The 21,921-nt window shown below is 45.8% G+C and overlaps 1 protein-coding gene across 1 annotated transcript in view; it reads left to right on the top strand.

Annotated features, from left to right (window-relative positions):
- Positions 1-21,921, top strand: part of CALN1 (calneuron 1) — a 408,758-nt gene that overhangs the window by 229,348 nt on the left and 157,489 nt on the right. Inside the window, exon 4 of the mRNA XM_045994177.1 lies at positions 2,092-2,204. Within this exon, the coding sequence (XP_045850133.1) occupies positions 2,092-2,204 (113 nt within the window). The remainder of the gene's footprint in view (positions 1-2,091; positions 2,205-21,921) is intronic.

Genomic DNA, 21,921 nt, shown 5'->3' on the forward strand with positions numbered 1-21,921 from the left:
TGTGTGCCCGTCTGAGACTCAGAGCCCCATGGAGCTAGCTCAGTGTGAATGCCAGGAAGACGGGGCCCTCCTCCTGTTCCTGCAGCTTCCAATTTCCCACTTTCACAGAGACTGGACGACTGTTTGGGGGCAAATGTAAGATAGTTTTCTGCCTTGTATTTTTCTTAAAAGAGTGAAGTTATAAGGTCAAAAGGAATCAGCACGTTACAGCATCTTAAATCCTGTCCATCGGTATCTGGGATGAGTTTACCAGGACGGCATAAGAGAGCCCGTTTCTTCCCTGTATCTCTACGAACATTGAGCAGCATTCTTTCTAGAAGTATTTGTTAATTTGAGAGGAAGGATGGTACCTCACTTTTGCTTGATTAGTTTTCTCATGATGACCAGTGAGGATAGGATTTAATAAATTAATATTTGAAGGTGGAATTTAATTCGTTAATTTATTTATTTTGAGGGTGAACTTTTAGATCCTCTATCCTGTTGAACGGTGAGGGGTAAACCAGTGCCCTTCGGTAGCCCAGTGATGGCCCAACCCATTTGGTGCTAAATCTTTCCTTTGCTACTGACTTGTCACTCCTCCCTTATCCCCTCAGGTTTTTTTAATCTGTACTGCAATATGTTTCTGTACTTCTTTTTGTAAATTATTGGCATCTTGATGATGACATCTGCTCAGCTTTTTGCAGTAGGTTTTGAATGAGGGCTGTTTGAAGGTGGTTGCCCTCTGGGTGTTGATCGATGGGTGCGCACTTTAGCAAACCTGTGTGCAGACTCCTGGGCTGTCTGCACCAGCTGGGCCAACATGTGGTGCACTCTTGGTGGAGACGCCCTCTTGAGCAGTTCTAAGGGCACAGAATGCCACACTGATGAGTCACGGAGGCTTGGACAGTACCCTGAAGGTCTGTTTTCATCCGAGTTGGCTCAAGTTCACCTTTTAGTGTCAGATCTAAGATTGATGCGCACTAGACTTTCGTCTAGTGTCAGATGAAAGATGCAGAGCTGAGCCAAGGGAAAACAAGCAAGGGGTATCCTTCATTCATTCTGTAAGTGCATGCCGATTGTGGGCGAGGTACAAAGAAGTTTCAGACTGGGTCCCTGACTTTGCAGAGCTCACAGTGCAGGTGTGGAAAAGGCATGCAGACCCGTGGCTGAGATACAGGCTGATAAGTTCTATGACAGATGCACGTGAGGGTAGAGGGAGAGAGAACGCTGGCTAGTGAGATGAGGGTCAGAAAGAAAACCGAAAAGAGAGCACGGTAGTTAAGTTCCATCTTAGAGAACGAGATGGTGTTCATCAGGTAGACAAGTGGGGGAAGGCATCCTGGGTGGAGGGAACAGCATGTCCAGGGGCATGAGGTTTGGCAAAAGCAGGGCATTTTGTTCAGAGGCGGGGAGCAAAAGGCTGAAGGACATAGTGGGACTTGAATGCCATCTTGAAGTGGTTTCCTTGTTTTTGGTCAAAGACGCCATCGACGTTTATAAAGTATCATCAACTATGCTTTTGGGGGGAAAACTTCTGTGTGGGAGAGAGTGTGGAGGTGAGAGTGTGAGCGCAGACAGCCACTCCACTAGTAATGTCGCAGTTATCACTAGACACATTAATCCTTGCCGACGTTTTCCCACCACAGTCTTCGGGAAGGGACTGGAGATCGAATTGACCAGGGGGGTAGAGCAGGCACAGGCATGGAAGAGGTGAAGGACTTGGTGTCTCAGTGTATGTGTGAGTGACAGGAGGAAGGATGAGCGGGGGAGGAAGCTGCACTTTCCCTCATGTGTACTGCTAGACGGTTTGCATCTAAAAGGTACAGCAGGTGTGAGTGGCGGCCATTTAAGGGGGGGGCGGTGCTGGTTGGGAATTTAGGTATGGAAATACTAGCAACTAACTTGGGACATGTGGTCTTGGATGTACTGATACTGCCAATATCTTGTGTTCCCCGTGGTGTTTCAGAATGTGTGGCAGCTTTCTCTGATCCCACCAGCTCTTGACCCATTGAGGTCATGGGAAAAAGAAAAGCACGGTGGTGTTTATTTTGTCGGGCGCAGCAGGTCAATTTCAACAACATTTCAACTCACATTCCCATTTTCTTCTTCCAGGAGATGGCCAGGTGGACTTTGATGAATTCATGACAATTCTTGGCCCCAAACTGGTGTCTTCAGAAGGTCGCGATGGTTTTCTTGGAAACACAATAGATAGCATATTCTGGCAGGTGAGTATAATTTTTTTTAATTAAATTTGACAGTAGACATGTGCCTAGGACTAACTTTTGACTCTGAATTCTTGAGCTTCTGTTCAGCATGTGATGATCTCTTCTGGGCTAGAGTGACGTATGTTCATTGAACCGGATGTCTAATAGATCTGTACTGGATTCTCTGAACAAAGTATCAAAACTATACTCGTTTGAGGTTTGGATGAGCAGACGGTCTCCCTAATTTTTCTTTATACCAGAAATAGTTTTACATTTGGGGGAAGTGGAGGAATATCATTTCTTTGTGACTTCTGAGTCACAAATGTTTCTTTCTTGGTGACCCTTGGAAAGTATTCCATTGGTATTGCCTGAGCCCTGTTCTGTCCCTGGTTCCAAGACATCCTTTTGCTGAGAGGATGGCCGGGTTTCCTCATGTGTTTAGATCCTATCAATACCCTAGTCCTTAATAGAACAGAATGGTTTTACCTAAGAATTTGTGTTTGATGCTTCTCGATTTCCTCCTGTTTCTGTCTCGTGAAATCTCTTGGGACATTTAAATATCTACATTCAAATTATTAAGGTGCTATGAATCATTTTTATATTAGTTCTTTGGTCTTAACATGTGACTCTCAGTTCATGACTATGGAATTTGGGAAATGGGTTGTCAACCACTGTTTTAAAATTTGAGTGGAATATTTTGTCAGGTTAAATTGAATTGTTGGTTATGCATATAAAACACCACTCCAATACAGCGTGGTTTCTTTAATTTCTTGATGTGTTTTTTTTTTCTTAGCCAAAGACAATTCTCTAATCTAGGTAAACATTGCAGTCGACATGTATTTCTGGTCTTACTCTGCTACCATCTTGCATATAACCAGTAAGCACTCGGTAAGAGCACATTATGGGCCCTGCAGTCTGTCACTGTGGGTTTCACAAAAGACATTGAAGGCACAGCCCTGGCTATTTAAGAATTTGTGTGGGGAAACACTCTGAAGAGAGAAAAAACACAGGAGAGATTCTTGGTGTGACGGTTCCTAGACTGAGCATTTGTAGGCATCCTCAGCTCCTCACACGGTGCACGCAGTGGATCGCCCATAACTCTTTTTTGAGGAGAATGAATAGCAGTCCCAGAAAGGAGACAGATGTGATCTTGAGGGGTCAGATAAGACTTGGGGAAATGGAGGTACTTGCTTCAAACTTTAAAATACGGCCAGAAGTGACAAAGGATTTAAAGGGGTGTGCCAGGCTTGTCACGATGGGTTTGAATGGAGTAGAGGCAGTGAGCATGGCTGAGGCATTAGATGTTAGGTTGAAGGGACCTCAGACCACACTGGCAGAATGGTTTTAGGACCTGAGCAAAGAGAAGACTTGAGATGACCCCAGGGTTCCCGGATGACAGGGCTAAGGTCATCGAGAAAAGAAGTCTCTGTGTGGAGTTGAATTCTGAGTCGGGCACGTTGAGTGTGAGGCACGGGCCAGACAACTAGGAGAGGGAGGCACGTCTTTGCCCAGCTACATGCAGGGGCACATCGTGGACAAGAGGCTGGGGCTGGATGTCCAGATTTATTATCCATCAGAGCTGGTGGGTGAAATCATGGGCGAGGAGGAGCTCATCAAGTAAGTCGCATAAATGAAGACGAGCAGAAAGGCAGGACCTGGTTCTGGAAGATGTCTGGGGACAGGGGAGAGCGAGACACAAGAACGTGTCCCCAAACAGCCTCCCCAGACTGAGGTTGTGATTAGCACTGACTCTCCCCAGGACCTCCGTGGTCCTACCTGCCAAGTGACAAGAATATCTCACTGCTTATGTAACCCTTCAGGTGTGACTCAACACTTGGAAGGACAGATAGGTAGAGGCCTTTGGCAGAAATTAAAAAAAAAAAAATGAACACATAGTTAAAAAGATGGGGAAACATGTTTCTCACCAGGCCAGGTTTCAGCCTATACAGATCTACTCTGGTGAACATTCCGGAGTTCCTTCTCTGCCTGATTTCTTTCTTCTGGGCCATGCTTTATTCCCCACTCTGAGCACTCTCTCTTCCCTTTGCCTCTGCCTTTGTGGCTGCCTGTAGCCTGGAAGAAAACTACCTGCCTTCTAGGCTCTGAGCGTTCTCCCCGACCCCTATCCTGGAGGGTAAAGAGCTTCCAGTATTTAATCTACCCTAAAGTAGAGACCTCATATCTTCCAGGTTCTTCGTAGTTGAACACATACACGGCAAGGAAATATTTCTCTATCTTGACTGCCTCTAGCATAATTCGGACATACTATGATGCTTGCAAGTTCTCTGTTTTTGCCTTGTATTAAAGACCCTCTTCCTCATCTGGGGACACAAACAGGATGGGGAAAAGTGAGTAAGGGGGAAGATTGTATCCTGAAATATTTAAATGACTGCAGGAATGCATGGACACCGTGGCATTGGCTTTCCTCTCCTGCTGGTCCTCACGCTGCTCAGGATTTTATGAGTAGCAGAGGAGAACAGAGACAGCTATCAGTTCTCAGTAGTCAGCTGTACCCTCCCACGCTGCCCCCTCCATCTGTCCGTTCGGAGAGAGCATGAGTAAATGGGACTCTCAAACATTGTGCGCATCCAGTCCTTCCCGGGAAAAAAGTGCATCTTCCCAGTGCTTGAGTGATTTTTCAGAGAAAGCTCTGTGTGTGCGAGTGTTTGTCTGTGCACGAGCATGCATGTGTTTACTTTGCTGCGGTGGTTGAAGATGATACAGAGGAACAGGGGAATGGCAGCTTTGTGCCTCTGAATACCCAGGCAGGGGATATTGATATCAGGAGGTACTGATACTCTAGCAAGGAGGAGGTTGTTTACTTAAGAGACTCTGGCAAGGGTTCCCACCAGGGATGAAGTTCGTTTTTTTTATTTTTTATTTTTTTAATTTAATTTAATTTTATTTTTCCAGTGTTCCAAGATTCATTGTTTATGCCCCACACCCAGCGCTCCATGCAATACATGCCCTCCTTAATACCCCCCGCCAGGCTCACCCATCCCCCCAACCCTCTCCCAAACTCTGTTTGTTTCTCAGAGTCCACAGTCTCTCATGGTTCCTCTCCCCTTCTGATTTCCCCCAACTCCCTTCTCCTCTCCATCGCCCCGTATCCTCCATGTTATTCCTTATGCTCCACAAGTAAGTGAAACCATATGATGATTGAGTCTCTCTGCTTGACTTATTTCACTCAGCATAATCCCCTCTAGTCCTGTCCATGCTGATACAAAAGTTGGGGATTCATCCTTTCTGATGGAGGCATCATACTCCGTTGTGTATATGGAACACATCTTCCTTATCCATTCATCCGTTGAAGGGCATCTTGGTTCTTTCCACAGTTTGGCAACCGTGGCCATTGCTGCTATGAATATTGGGGTACAGATGGCCCTTCTGTCCACTACGTTTGTATCTTTAGGGTAAATACCCGGTATTTGAGGGAAGCCAGCTGCCGTGTCATGAAGATACTCAAGCAGCACCATGGAGGAGTCCATGGGGCAAGGATCCTAGGGAAGCTCTATTTTTACTTTTTGAGGAATCTCCACACTGTTTTCCGAAATGGCTGCACCAACTTGCATTCCCACCAACAGTGTAAGAGGGTTCCCCTTTCTCCACATCCTCTCTAAGAATTGTTTCCTGTCCTGTTCATTTTGGCCATTCTCACAGGTGTAAGAATTGGCATCTCCATGTGGTTTTGATATGAATTTCCCTGATGACTAATGATGATGAATCCTTTTTAATATGACATTGGTTTCTTACAGATATAGGTAGGTAGGATGGTATACTTGGTAGGGTGCATGACTGATCTGTTTGCCACAAATATGTTACACCATAGGTTGTGATATAAAGCAGCAGTAAATGCGTCCATATCATGGTTTCTGTGCTCAGGATGTGAAAGCAGCTAGTTGAGTGGTTCTGGCGCCGTTTGTGCGGTGGCAGTCAACGTGGCGGCTGGAGCTGTGACCGTTTGAAGGCTCCCCAGGGGCTGGAGGACGTGCTTCAAGGCGGCTTACCCATGCGGCTGGCAAGGTGACATGGGCTGTTGGCAGGAGGCCTCGGGTCCTTGCCCCATGGACTCCTCCATGGTGCTGCTTGAGTATCTTCATGACACGGCAGCTGGCTTCCCTCCAAACAGATGATGCAAGAGCACAAGGCGGGGGCGATGGTGCTGTTTACGCCTCCTCTTGGAGGTCAAACTCCGTCGTTTCTGGAACATCCTCTCGGGTGCATGGCCATACCTGTTCGGCGAGGGAGAGGAACACCTCCTGGAGTACCCGGAGCCATCAGTTGTGGGGGCCCTCTTGGAGACTGGCCGCGGCAGACGCTAAAGCCTCTGTAGTTGGCTTCAGCTTCTGGTCTGACATTGCCACACAGCCTCCGCTTTTCCCCAGCCTTTGGTTTCTTCCCACCTCAGAGGAAACCTGTGACCGCGGCTGCTCTGTGTTCTGAGAAGTGATCCTAGCAGGCACGGGGCTCATCTTGCTAATTGAAACCATTTCCCCGTGCTCCCTACTCACTGGCGTTCTAGCCCACAGTGCCGAGAGGAAAATAAAATCAACTGGGATTCTGCTCAACAGCTTTTTATCAGCTGGCGCTCGTCCCAAAAGTTATGAGCCGCTGGCTCTGGCAGGAAGTTGGTTATCAGTGATGGTGGGATGTAATTGGCTACGAACACAGACTTCTTTCCACAGAGGATGATCTGAGGGCCGTACCCCCGGGTCTCTGGCCTCCCAGGGTACACAGCCCTCTGAGGTTGAGGCTCCAAGATTTCTTGGCAGCCAGGGCAGAGCCTCTCTCTTACGTAGCAAATAATAATTGCTGGGAATTTGTCTTGTATTCCCGCCCTTCATTCATCAAGTTTCTGTGTTTGTTGTCACTGCAGCAACCGGCTCGGGGAGGAAGTGTGGGATGGTGTTTGAAGCCAGCCTTAGGGCTTGTTGTGAGTTGATAGTGGAGAGGAGGCCAGGGAAGGCTGAAAGGGGCTGGGACTCAGGACTGGGCGGTTTGAATGCTCCGTGTTTTGGGTTGATAGAGCCTGCAAGGAGGTGGGGTCCTCTGAGTCACTGCTGTTCTGCCATTCGTTCATGCTGTGCACCCTGACGCCACCTGTAGCCGAAAAACGGAGTCGTGAATACAGGAGACGCTGCCTGGTGGCAGGGGACAGAGCCCTGCTCTGTCACCGGCTCACCTGAGTCTCTGCGGCAACACCTCGCTCTTCTCAGTGGACCTCCAGCCCTGCGCAGAGCCGATCTACAGCGAGTCTGCAGACAGCATGCCAGGGCGAGGATGGTGGCAGGGATGCGGGCGTGTCAAACAGCTCTCCCAGCTCCGGGGTCCAGCCAATAATTCTGTTCTCCCGCTGAAGAAAGAGAGAGAGGAGTCCGTCTTAGCGAGGAGAGCTGAGATCTGTTTGTCTTCCTGGGAGTACAGGTAAAACACCTAAGGCTCCTTCACTACAAGATTTTTACATGCCACAGCGACGCTGATGTGTTGAGACTTCGCTGGTTTAGACTTTCTGTCTTAAATAAAACACATAACTATATGAGCAAACGGGTCCATTCGCTGGATGCCACCGGGTGTACGGGAATGCGTCCAGAGCTGGGGGGGGTCAAGAAACAGGAAACTGGGAGGGGCTCCCTGGGTTCCAAGCCTGCCCCAGAGTATTGTCTGACCGTCCTGAGCCTCACTTGCCTATGTGTATGCGAGCGGGTCACTGTCATAGCTCGCTAATCTCAAGGCCGTGTGCAATGTCCAAGACACTGTAAGTTGTCCTCATGTAAGCATGTGTGGGACGCCCATCCCCATATTTGGTCCAGATCAAGGGCTGCTACGCTGACTTCTCCAATGCCAGGCCTGCTCAGCTTCCTTTCCGGCGTCCACTCCTCCCCATCTGGTGGGAGAAAACACGGCAGATGCAGTGAAGCCCCTGCAGCTGTTCCACAGGAACCTCTCCAGGCTTGGCCTCTGTTCCTCCATCCCAGACCCTTGCTCTGGTCTCATGCCTTCCCTGCTTTTCCATTTCTGCTATGGTCCCAGACTCCTGGTCGCTGACCTGTGCTCTGATCTGAAGACCAGTGCTTCCCAGCCCAGGTCCCAGGCTTTTGCTTGGGACATTCATGTGCCCGCCCCTGGGCCGTGGCCAAGTCACACAGGGAACTGTGCTTAAAGTTCTTGACTCATGGGCAACTGAGAGCACTTGACATTCCATGCTTGGGCCCTATGAACGGGGCACTATGCAAAGCTACATTATGACCCAGATCTGATACTCACAAAAGTGCGGGAAAGAAATGTATCAGAACATTAACAGTGATTTGCTGTGTGCGATAGGACAATGAGTAATCCCATCTTCCTATATTTTCCGGAATCTCAGCAGTGGGCATGCATTAATTTTATCACCAGAGAAAGAAAAGGAAAGGAAAGGGAATGCAGCTCAGTCAAGAATCTTAAATATCTACAATTTTTTTTTATCTGTAAAACCAAAGATTACCTGGCCCGCAAGGCTGACTGTTGGTAAAGCTTGCAGGACAAGCAAACAAAGAAACAGAAGAAATCATAGTCAGTCCTGCGGGGCATTTGTTACATGGGGCCAAGATCTAGAAAACACCCAAGATCTTTACTGTTTGAGTGTTAAGAATAAATTGCATTCCAGGAGGCTGAATCTCTCCTCGCATCAAATCTGGCACCAGCAGCATTGTTCTCCCCCCAGTATTTTGTCTGAGTTTTGGATCCTAAACTGCTGTGCCCCAGATCTTCATCATCGGACAGAACCTAAATAGCTTTCAGAAGCGGGGCCCGTCACGAGGCCTGTTAGACTGACAGCAACTGCTTGAATCCCCAGAGCGATTTTTCCTGTGAAACATGGAGTATGGAAACCATTAGTCTCAGCTGTGGGTCTTGAAGGGTGGTTCCTGAATGGGCAGCACCAGCATCGCCTGGAACTTGTTAGAAATGCAAATGTCGGCGCCCCACCCCAGGAACACTGAATCAGAAACCCAGGGCTGGGGGGCCAGCAGCCTGCCTTACAGTAAGCTCCTTGGGTGACTCTGACGGCCCCTCCAGGTTGAAAGCCCATGAGCCACTGAGATTTTAGGGAGCCTGGCATGTAGGACAGGCATCTGGTCCCACTTACTGGTCTGAGCCAGACCTTGGTAGTGGGGGTTTTCTTTTATTTATTGATATTCGTGAGTGTGATTGGTTGTTAGTCTGTAAATTTTAACTGTTTTTAAAAGGTGGGGAAACCACATGCCAGTAGGTAGCTAGTTTTCAAAGCAGGGGGATGCCTTTCTAAGCATTAAAACAGTGGAAGAACCATACATAAGTTTTTCTTCTAATTTCATTTTATTTTTCTCAGTGTTCCCGAATTCAATGTTTATGTACCACACCCAGTGCTCCATGCAATACGTGCCCTCCTTAATACCCACCACCAGGCTCACCCAACCCCCACTCCCTTCCCTTCCAAAACCCTCAGCTTGTTCCTCAGAGTCCACAGTCTCTCATGGTTCATCTCCCCCTCTGATTTCCCCCAACTCCCTTCTCTCCATCTCCCAGTGTCCTCTGTGTTACTCCTTATGCTCCACAAGTAAGCGACACCATATGGTACTTGACTCTTTCTGCTTGACTTATTTCACTCAGCATAATCTCCTCCAGTCCCGTCCATGTTGCTACAAAAGTTGGGTATTCATCCTTTCTGATGGAGGCATAATACTCCATTGTGTATATGGACCACATCTTCCTTACCCATTCGTCCGTTGAAGGGCATCTTGGTTCTTTCCACAGTTTGGCGACCGTGGCCATTGCTGCTATAAACATTGGGGTACAGATGGCCCTTCTGTTCACTACATCTGTATCTTTGGGGTAAATACCCAGTAATACATAAAAGTTTTAAACTGGGGCACCTGGGTGGCTCTGTCAGTTAAGCATGCAACCCTTGATTTTGGCTCAGGTCATGATCCCAGCATCGTGAGATTGGCCCCAGTGCAGTCTGCGTAACATTCTGTCTCCCTCTGCCCCTTCCCCCACTCATACTCTTTCTCTCTCTGTCAAAGAAGTAAAATCTTAAAAGTATTAAACTGTTAAATTTAAAGAATATTTCAAAGTAACTAGGGCAAATATGGCAGTTGACAGAAGAAAGCGTATATGAAGACCGTTGCTAAAGCAACATGGACAGGACAGTAGACAGATGGAATGAGGAACAACCCTCAGTTGGTCTGTACTTTCAACAAACATACCAAGACAGTTCAAGCTCACAGAAATCTAAGAAATTTAAGTTAAAATGGTGATTGGGTGATGGTTTTCACCTTTCAGACTGGAGAGGAATAAAAGTAGGGTAATACTGAGTGCTGTCAAGAGTGAGATAGAAAACAAACGCATACTTCTGGTAGAAATGTGAATTGTACGACTTTCCTAAAAGCTATCTGGTGAGGCTTAGCTCCAAATTTTCCAATGTTAAACCCTATAATTAAAAATAATTCCATGTCTAAGACCCTGTCATATGAAATTAGAGATGTAGAAAAGGCACTTACAGAGATGGAATATTGTACAAGTATTTAAAATAATGTTTTCACTCTACGGTCTGTAGAGAGTGAATGCACGGCCTAATTACATTGCTGTTCTACATCTGTTATCGATCCATTTATATGCATAGACAAACACTGGAGAAAATGCAATAATTCTGACAATGTTAATAATTATGGATTGGAATAAAGGTGAATGTCATTTTTTCTTGATCCCTGTTTGTTTCCTGAAATTTTTACATTAGACACTATGATCTAGTCTGTTATTAGTCAATGAAATTAAAAAACCTCAAATTAACAAAATTGTATTATAAAACAACCGTTTTCAGTGGTTTAAAAAAAATGGAGTTTCTAATACACAGGCCCATTTGTCGTGGTAAACAAAGCACAGAGTTGGGATGGGAGAATGAAGGCATATAATCAAAATCACAGCCATTAGCCATCGGGAGGAAAAACTCATGGAGGCCTCTGAAGGGCTCACGCCCCCCCAAATCTCCACGTGGCCCTCTGCTGTGGAAGGTACCAGAAGTTCAAGGCTCCGCCCCCTGTTGCCCCGCCCCCTCCAGCATGTCAGTCACCTTATATCCAATGATTATGCTGAAAACTCTCACTTTAGAAGAATGTCTAAATTGAATTTCTAATCAGGAAAAAAATTGAAAATAATTTAAAAAACCCTTTCTAAATAAATTCATGACTTGTTCTTAAGTCTGTGGTGGGGTGCGCTGACAAGTGAGCTCGGCCCGGAAGAGGAGAAGGTCACTCGTCACTTTCTCAGGAAAGGGCTGGCACCAGGGGCTTCATCCTTACGTCCAGGTAGAATCTTGCCAAGTTTGTTTAACACCTGTTAAACCTGTTGTTGTGGGGTTTTGAGGTGTACAGCGTGGTGAGTCCACATCTCTGTATGTCTTGGCCTATGCTCACCACAAGTGTAGTGTTAGAGCTCCTCTTAATTGTAATTTGGAAGTCAGTGTAGGGCTTGAACTCACAACCCTGAGATCAAGCTCTGAGCTGAGATCAAGAATCAGACACTTGACTGAGCCATCAAGGGCCCTGAATCTTCCCAAGGTCTTTTTTTTTTTTTTTAAGACTTCATTTATTTATTTGAGAGTAGAAAGGGAGTACCAGCAGAGAGAGAGGGAGAAGCAGGCTCTCCGTGGAGCAAGGATCCTGATGTGAGGCTCGATCCCAGGTCCCTGGGATCATGACCTGAGCCGAGGGCAAACACTTAACCAGCTGAGATACCCAGGCGCCCCTTCTTTAGTCTGTTTGGAAAATTTTTATTATCTTCTGAAAGTTTCCAATTCCTCAAAGTTACTTAATTTATGAACATGTAATTGTACACAGAACTGTCTGAAAATTTCTTTACAAGTGTCTTTTTACCATTACTGCATCTTCTTAGTTTTCTTATTTTCTAGTTTTATTGAGAAATAATTGACCTACAGCACCATATCAATTTAAGGCGTACGTCACGATGATTTGGCCTACGTCACGATGATCTGGCTTATGTATATTGTGAATTGATTGTTAAAGGAAGTTCGACATCGGTCATCTCATATGGATACAAGAAAAGAAAAAATTTTTTCCCTCCACTGGAAGTGCTCAGAATCTACTCTCTTAACAATGGGTGGTGGGTATAAGGAGGGCACTATTGCATGGAGCACTGGCTGTGGTGCCTAAACAATGAATCTTGGAACACTAACAAAATAAATGTACTGATTTCTCATTTTATTATTATGTGTGGCCATAGAATGCCGCTTACGTAATCTCTTTATGCTGCTTACTGTGCCCATCGAATGGGTCTCGGGGTGTGTTCACTTTCCACAAATGCCGTTTGGTAATAAGGTAAAGTACCTTCACAGTTAGTAGGAAAAGGAACTATATGCCCCCTTTCCACTAATAGTTGCATTAAAATCTTGAATGTCCTGGTTTATTTTATATCTTCTTAGTCTGTCTTGGATTGAGAGTGGTGAATGCCTCAGTTCTGTTTCTTTCATTTTGTCTGTGGACTGTGTGTGTGTGTGTGTGTGTGTGTGTGTTTGATACTGTCGTTTATTCTTAAGTTGATTGATTGACCCATTCAGCAATGCTTGTTGGAAGTCTCCTGTTGGGCCAGCATGGATATAGCTGTAAATAACAGGTTAAGTGTCTTGCTCTCACAGAATTTATAATTCTAGTGCAGGGCATAGGGGAAAGAGAGACATTAAATACAAAGATCCTAATCTCAGATAATCTCAGCCAATATATTTAGTTCCATGACATAACACAGAACAGGATACCTCAACAGAGGGCAGTCAGGGTGGGTTCTCGACACCTTTAAACAGAGAGTAGACGGAGAGGAAGTGACATTCAGGCTCACCCCTCGATCACGAGACAGTTCTCACTGTGCAAGCTCTGGGTACGGTGCTCGCCAGGGGAGGCAATGGCCAGTTCTAGGGCTCCGACATGAGACACACTTGAGTAGAGCTGGGAAGCACGGGGAGCGTGGTAGGAGATGAAGCTGAAGATGTCAGCGGAGACCAGCTCTGTGGGACATCACAGGCCTGTGTTGGGACACAGGTGCAGTGGAAAGTGGCTGAGACAGTCTAATGGTGACGCCAACCCTCCCACTACATCTCTGTTGCTATGTACCCCTGTCCCACAAAGTGCTCGGGTTTGGCGTCATACCCCCCAGGCCCCAGCTGGTTCAATGCTCTGAAGCCCCAGGGTGTTGCCCTATCCATGTGGCGTATGTCCCCGTGCGCCTTCGCGCCATCAAAAAGAAAGGGCAGGGAAAGGGGAAGCACAAGCTTTTGAAGGAGTTGCAGGGACCCCCTCTACTTCAGTCCCATTGGCCAGAAGTTAGTGACATGGCTGGTCAGGAGCTGGTCCTGTTGCCACACCCAGCATCAGGGGATGTCGGGAAACGTGGTCTTCCCTCTGGACAGCTGTGTTCCCAGATGTTGAAGTCGAGGCCACTGTTGCTATTAAGAAAGCATGAATTGATGCTTAGGGAGGAACTCTTTGTCTCAGGTCCCAGCTAGATGAGTAGTAGATACAATTTTCTGTAGAAATAGTACTCATTGGAGTGTTTTAAGCAATGTAGTGGCATGATTTGGTTTCCATGCCAACGGTATCACTGCTGCTCTGTAAAAGTGCAGGGGGCTGGAGTGGAAATGGGGAGTGGGAGGTTATTTCAGGAGTTGGAGAGACATGCCGGTGGCTTGTGCTAGGGCAGGAAGGGCTGAGGTAGTGAGAAGGGGCCAGGCACAGGTGTCGTATCGTAGGTAGAGCGACTCACTAAATCAGATTGTGGCATTTTCATCAGGGATCCATTATTACCATCAGTACCTACAAACCACCTTCTTGGGCCATCCACCATTTCTGTCTTAAGTGCTCCTTTTCTGATACTAATGCTACGTTCTTCTCATTTTCATCTTATTGTTGCTACTGGGTATATCCTTGTCCATCCTTTTCCTTTAAAAAATTCTACTTTTTAGGTACCCTTCTCTTTAAAAAGAATCGTAGTGTCAGATAGGTTTCTGTAAACCAGTTGCAGAGAATTTGTCTTTTAATAGACAAATTGAATAGAATTTGTCTCTAATCCCCTGGCAATCCTTTTACAACTGGTGTTTGTTCACAGTTCAGTGGTCCTATATTATTATTTTTGATTTTAAGCTGTGTCCTTTGTTTTCTCTTTTGCTATTCTGATTATTTTCTATACTTTATCTTTTAAATAATGTTATAATCCTTTTACAGATTTTTACTTTCATGAAGTGTGTAGCTAAAATGATACTTGTCTGAATAGTAGAGTCGAAAGAATAAGTAATACTGAGTTTTCCTGAACACACAATTTGGCTTATATTTATTCTCTGCTTTCACTTTCCACCTCTGTTAATCTGGCATTGTACATTCTGTCTGTTTAGAATTTCTACTGAAATGGTTATAGATCCACATGTGGTTTTCAGAAATGATTAGAAAGATGCCAAGTACACTTCCCCAATTTCCCCCTAAATGGTAACACTTTGCATAGTCATAGTACAATGTCATAAATGGGATATTGGCACTGAAAACTCACGAGTCTTCTTTGGCTTTCCCTAGTTTTACTTGTACCTATGTGATGTGTGTGTGTGTGTGTGTGTGTGTGTGTGTGTGTGTACATGTTTACTGCTATACAGTTTTGTCATAGGTGTAGGTTTGTGTATCTACCTCCACAATCAAGGCGATGAACAGTTCCCTCACAACCCACACTTCCTGCCCCATGCTGTCCCTACCTGCTGCCAACCACTGATCTGTTTTTTGCTTCTAACATTTGGTCACTGTAAATACGTTCTATAAATGGAATTGTACAGTATGTAACCTTTTAGTATTGACTTTTTTTTTTTAACTCGGTCTAATATCCTTGAGATTCATTCAGGTTGTGTCTGTCAGTACTTTGCTCCTTTCTACCTGGAACACTCCAGCACTGTATGGATGTACCATAGTTTATTTAACCATTTACCTGTGAGGGACATCTTGCTGTTTGAGGTTCTTGGCTATTACGAACAAAGCTGCTATTAACATTGGTGGGAAGGTTTTTGGGTAAGCAAAATTCTGGTTTCCCTAGGATAAATGCCCTCGAATACAGTTGCTGGGTCATAGAGTAATTGTGTATTTGGTTTTATACAACACTGATGAATGGTTTCCCAGTGTGACCACCATATTTTACGTCTTACCCGCAATATGTGAGTGATTCAGTTCCTCCATATCCCCACCAGCTTCAGTAGGGTTGCTGTTTCCATTTTAGCCATTCTGGCAGGTGTGTAGTGCTACCCCATTGCATAATTAGCGTTCTCATGATGGCTCATCTTTTCCGGTGCTTATTTACGATCTGTATGTCCCCTTCTGTTCACGTCTCGTTACGTTTTTTGCCCATATGTGCATTAGATAGCTGTTTTTGTTTGGTTGGCTTTTACTGTTGAGATTTGAGAGTTCTTTATGTATTCCAGGTGCTACTCCTTTGTGAGATAGGTTGCTTACAATTTATCTTTCCATCCTCTGTGCACGGGCTTTGACAGAACAAAAGATTTTAATTTTGATAAAGTCCAATCCAGCGACTTTTCGCATTATGGATTGTGCTTGTGGTGCCAAGTCTAAGAACTCTTGGCCCAGGCCTGGATCACAAAGGTTTTCCGTGGTTTTGGTTTTTTTTTTTACCCCCTGAAAGTTATGTAGTTTTAAATTCTACATATTAAGTCTGTGATTTATACTGAGTACTTTGTATATACATATAGACATATATATGTAGACATGTAGTATATTTTATATAGACTTTCTGTTGTTTATATTGAGTGAACTCATGATCTGTCCTCAAGTTCACTTTTTCTAACCTCTCATCTCTACCATCTCAGCCAGCAGGTTTTTTTTGTTTGTTTGATTGGTTGGTTTTTTTTTTAAGATTTTATTTATTTATTTGACAGAGAGAGAAATCACAAGTAGGCAGAGAGGCAGGCAGAGAGAGAGAGAGGGAAGCAGGCTCCCTGCTGAGCAGAAAGCCCGACGTGGGGCTTGATCCCAGGACCCTGAAACCATGACCTGAGCTGAAGGCTTAACCCACTGAGCCACCCAGGGGCCCCATCAGCCAGCAAGTTTTTTATTTCTGCAATTGTGTTTTTCAGTTCTGTAACTTCCATTTGGTTTTTTTCAGTAACGTCTACTTCCTCATTAAGATTTTCTCATTTTCCACTTGTTTCAAGAGAACATGGGATGGGTTGTTGAAGGAGTTTTAAAATCCGTGTCAGATAATCCAGTGTATGATTCACATACGTATTGGAGTCCATTAAGTGTTTTTTCTCATTCAAGTTGCGATTTCCTTAGTTCTTCAGATGATGGGTGATTTCCTGTTATATCCGGGACATTTCGCCTAATGTATTAGTGGATGCTGTGTTCTATTTAAATCTTTTATTTTTAGGAGCAGCCATCCTGTTTAGGATTAACATTCCAGGTCCTGGCTTACTTTTTTGGGCCATGGTTCCAAATGATGGCTTCATTTTACAGCCTTCATGATCATATTTTAGTCTGTTTGGTTTCTCTAGTGCTGCAGGGTGTCCCACTCACCCCTCCTCATGCTGCTTGAGGCGTGGAAAGGGTTTTCTTGGGCCAGAATGATGGGTGTCTCTCTGGAGGCGGAGATCCTCAGGCAAGAGGCTTTCTAAACCAGGTGCATCTTGTGAAGGGTTCTTCCCTAACGGAGAGGGACAAAGGATGCTTCCCAGCTCCGATGTTTATTGAATCCACTTACTCCAATGGATCCACAATGAGATCCATTTCTCTGAGCAGAGCTGGAGAGTCTCAAGCCCACAGGGACAGGGCTAGACCATTTGTTTGGGTTGATCTCCCTCTTGCTGGGACCATCCTGTTATATTCCTGTGGGAATTTCAGGTTGCCAGCGAAGGAGAGCACTTCCCTTAGCTGTTTGTCATTAATGCGCTTCCAGGAGATCCCCATTCCCACTGTGGGTTTGCCCTGTGTTGTCTGAGGAGCTCTCATTCAATAAGGGGGAGGAGTGAGCCTACGCATGCAGCCTTCCGTTGCTGTTTTTAAGGGACAGAAAGCATCAGATCTGGATTGTCTCCTTCCATTGGGTGGGAGAATGTAAGATGATCTGCCACTGTGTCGTTCTCCGGCGCTGAGTCTCGAACTGGTGGTTCACCTTCCTCCTAGCACCTTTGAGAGTTCTCTGGTTATCTCCTATCTTGCTTCCATGGGTGGTAGGGGTATTGGCAGACAAGCAGGGAGAAATGGGTTATATCATGTTATTCCAGCCAGAGTCCATTGTTATTAAACATCTCCTTGTAATCGCGGAGTGTTCTTTTTCCAGAATCTTTTTAGTGTTTGTGTTTGGTGGTTTTGCATCTGTATTTACAACGGCTCATTTTACTCCTCTCTAAATAGTTTTTATTTACATTATCATTTCTTTATACTTTGAGTTTCTTTTTTTAAAGGTTTTATTTATTTATTTGAGGGGCGGTGGGGGGAAGAGAGAGCATGCCAGTGGGGGGAGGGGCAGAGACAGAGACTGTCAAGCACACTCCTTGCTGAGCACAGGCCACTTGGGGCATCAGCTCCTGACCATGAATGAGATCATGACCCGAACTGAAACCAAGAGTTGGTCGTTTCCCGAGGGAACCACCCACCCTCCCCTACACTCTCAATTTCTTATATTTGAATTGTTAGTTACTGTTCTCTCAGTTGTCTGGGGAACGTTTTTGTAATTCTTTGTATTAGGGATCAGGGGATTTCTCAAGAGACATGTTTTTCAAACCCTTTGCAGATTTGAGAAGCTCCTCTGCCACTTTGCTCACTCGAAAAGAGTACGGTTGAGTATATAGTTCTTGGGTCACGAAATGTTAACCTTGGCGTCCTGCCATCGTGTCTCACAGTATCTGACATGGAACCTTACTCTTCCACACGCTCCCTCGAGGGGAAACAAAAAGTTCCACGGTCAAGTAAATTGTAGAAACCTTTCCTCCTTCACGCCGTTCATCTCTTGGAGTTCCAGAAAATAGAGCAACTTCATGAAAAGTCTGATACAGCCTTCTTTTGGGAAATGTGTTCAATTTTGTTGGGCCTGTGGTTTCTCAAAGGATACGGTGATGAAGAGGGAATTTCTTTCTGCCTATTAATATTTATATTCTCAGTACTCTCAGAAGTAAAAACAAACCAAAAAAACCTCCCCATGGGGTAGAGGACAGAGATCTACCTTAGTGTGGTCTCCGGCGTGGGCCGTTGGGACAGAGGCTCACTGACGTCCTCCTGCAGCGTGGTCTTCCGTGCCACCGTCTTCAGCCTGTGGGGGCCTCACCCTCATCCATGTTGCCCTCTGGCTGGAGGATGGCCTCTACAGCTTCAGGCATCAGAACTATGTGGTGGGGTGACGCAGCAGCGAAAGGCCTTCTTGGTGCTAATCGTTCTCTTTCTTACAAGGGAAACCTTTCTCAGAAGGCTCCAGGCTGGCGTTCCTTTTAAAGGTCATTGGCCCAAATAGCACCACATATTTGTCCCCAGAAGCAGGGGAATGTGAGAAGATGGGTACCCGGCAAGGAGAGATGGGATCGCTTGCCCAGTTTAGGTCTCTTCCGATCGACCCTTGAAGCTTCCCTCATTGGTCTTCCAAATCAAATCAGGTTTCTTTAAGAAAGGGAAATGACAGGGGAGCTGTTGCTGGGTGTGTCCCAAGTGGTGGCTACCCCAGTCCTTCTCTAAGGAGAATGGCAGGTGGAACCACAGTCTTCCTCTAAGGAGAATGGTGGGTGGAACAGATCATCGGAAATTCTTCAGATGTGTGTTCATCGATTTGTGTAGTCTGTAGAGAAGTTGGAAGACATCTTGACTATATTCCTTGTAGAGAACCTGTTTTGTTCTGCCTGATATTTATAATTTTTATTTACTTAAAAATCATATATTGGGCAGAATGGATCTTTATTATTATTATTATTATTATTACTCTGTCTGTATCTCAGGAAACTTTTCTGATATGTCAATTCAGGCCTTCTTTCCACCTGGCCCAGCTTTCTAGCATTCTCGTGTTAATTATTGCTTTTGCTCTTGTCGTTTTTTCTTTCTCCTGTGCAACAGACAAAATCCTTAGGTTAAACTTTTTTGTTTTTTCTTGCCTTCCTTGCTCTTTGTCAACTTCTCTTTTCGTTTATTTTCCATCCAAGTTCCGAGAACCTCTCACACCATTCTGCTGCATCGGACTCCTGACTTGTGGCACATATGTCCTGCTGTGTATGACCTTCAGTGTACTTTTAATTTTGCTCTTGGCTTTTGAGTTTCTTAACATTCTCTTTTCTCTTACTGAAATCCTTTCCTGTTTCTTTATTTCAACTTTTTTCTCCTCCTGGGCCTTCCTACTTCTGTTCCATTGTGACCAAATCTTCTTGGATGTTTTGAAGACTATTTTAAAATATCATTATTTTTTTGTGAACAGTGATTTTTTTCAGTGATTTTCCCCCCTTAATCAGGGTAATGTTTATTTTCCTTTGTATTTTGTTATCTTTCTGAAAGCATTATGCTAACATTTTTTTTTTTTCCTAATCCACATTACCCCAGCATCCTGGGAGTTGTCACAGAGAGCAGAGGTAATTTAATGTGATTTTCCAACTTCTCTGAGTGTGTGTTTTTCCTTCTGTGGCTCAGAGGGAATGGTTGGTGGTTTCTTTCTACATCGATTCCCAGGAACAAGGCCCTTAGTGGAAGTTCCTCCCAGATTTTGCCCTGTGTTCTTCTCTTATCTTCATTTCACAGTTGGTACTGGCTGTCTTTTTATTTATTTCTGCATGTATTCTTTGGGGAAATTAGCAAGAAAATCTAGTCTGACTCTGGGCCAGCGCTCATATTCAGCTGGTGGGTACTCCCAAGAGGCAGTGTGCGCTCCTAGGGAAAAGCACCGCGCTTCCGAGCAAGTAGTCTCACTCACAGCTCTGCCTCCTGCGTGCTCTGTGACCGTCAGCGCATCACTGTACCCCTCAGAGCTTCCCGGGCTGGCAGGAACAGCCACGTGACGAGGTCTCTGAGAAGATAGAATGGGATGCTACATCTGAGGTGCATGACACAATGTCACACGGGCTTGTGTGTTCAGCCCCTTCTCTCCTGTTCCCCAACATTGTCCACAGAAATAGCAAGCAGTGGGTCGAACTTCTGGTCAACCAGATCTGCTCTCATGACCCAGGTTCGGCTTGTGCTGGACCCTGTTCTCACAGCCAGGGCATACTTCATAGTTAGAGAGAGTTTCCACAAGGCCTGGGGTCTTGGGCTGCTCTGTGCCCTCCCATCCCCCCACCCCCGCCACCTCTTTTCTGCCTGGCAGGACACTCCTGATCGATGTTTCTTCTTGAGAGGCAGCCTAGTGTGAAGTTAGGATCCCAGGCTGTAGGTAATTTCCACATGTGCTCCTTATGACCTGTCAGACCACAGTCCGACTCCCTCTCCCTCTCTCCGCTTCCTTTGTGTCATTTTAAAAATGAGGGTCATGATTTACCTGCCTCGTGGGGTTAACTGAACTGTGTAAACCCCTTAGAATAGCTTCCAGCACACGGAAGGCACCGTATCAGTGTCTGCCGTGGTGATGCTCATGATGATGACGATGGTCATGATGATGGTGACCCTGATGGCGATGATGACGGCGGCCGTCATCATTAGACCCGTGTGGTGTGGACTGCCACATCTGGGCACACCGTGTCCTGCCAGCCTGATGCAGCCTTCCACTGCCACCCCTCCCCTGTCCCCTGTCCTGTTGGGCTCCAGGGTTTGGGTCTGATTCCCCTTCCATCTGTCCCTCCTTACGGCTGTCACCTTCTCCGTGCCCAGCTATGTTCACCCAGCACTGTGGCAGGTGAAGGATGGAGACTTCAGAGTCCCTGTCTTTGGAGACATTGAGTGAGAGACAAGCCCACCGTCCAGGCACATTGAGACATTTATCTGTCTAAAGGCAGGAAACTGAACTGGCTGAGCCTTCAAGGTCATGCTTCTGTTCAGAATCTTTCAAAGACTCCACTTCTCCCTCGGGACAAAGTCTAAATTCCAGACACTGTTCCATCTGCCCTGCTTTCCTCGTCAGCCCGGTCCCCGGCACCCCCCTCACCAGCCTACCCAGCAAGCCTCCAAAATTACCCACGGTCCTGACCACACCTCTACACCTTCCCACTGGCACACACCTTTGCCAGGACAGCCCCTCCCTCCTCACCCTCCTCTTGAGACCCCAGGAAACCCTTGTGCCCCCGGCCCTGTGGCACAGCCTCTGTGTCAGTCAGTCCTCACCGAGGAAGCCCATCTGTGTTCCTGCCCCCAGCATCCCACCCTCATGTCCTTACAGTGGCCTGTGTCATTTATGTAACAGCCCATAGGCCACCCTGCCTGGAACCAGCGGTTTTTTGTGGTAACAGGATGCTGAATAAGCACCACTCGTGACATCAACAAAGTACCACTTTATTTTTGTCTCCTTTTGCTCCTTGAAAACATATCCAGTGACAGCCATGTCCCTCTGCTCCTAGAAGAAAACCCTGGTGGTCCCGTGACTTTTTCTTTTGTCCGCAAGACTGTTAAGTATTAAATATTTCACTCATACAGGAAAGGACAGAGCAAACATACCAGGGTGTTGTGTAACAAGTCACCCATATTGAACAAACGGTGACATTTGCTTCAGAATTTAAGACATTAAATATTATAGACTTGGCTTCTCTTATGTCAAAGTGGCTTTTTATCTTCCCATATTT

This window comes from Meles meles, chromosome 21 (genome assembly GCF_922984935.1).
Source record: "Meles meles chromosome 21, mMelMel3.1 paternal haplotype, whole genome shotgun sequence".
NCBI lineage: Eukaryota > Metazoa > Chordata > Mammalia > Carnivora > Mustelidae > Meles > Meles meles.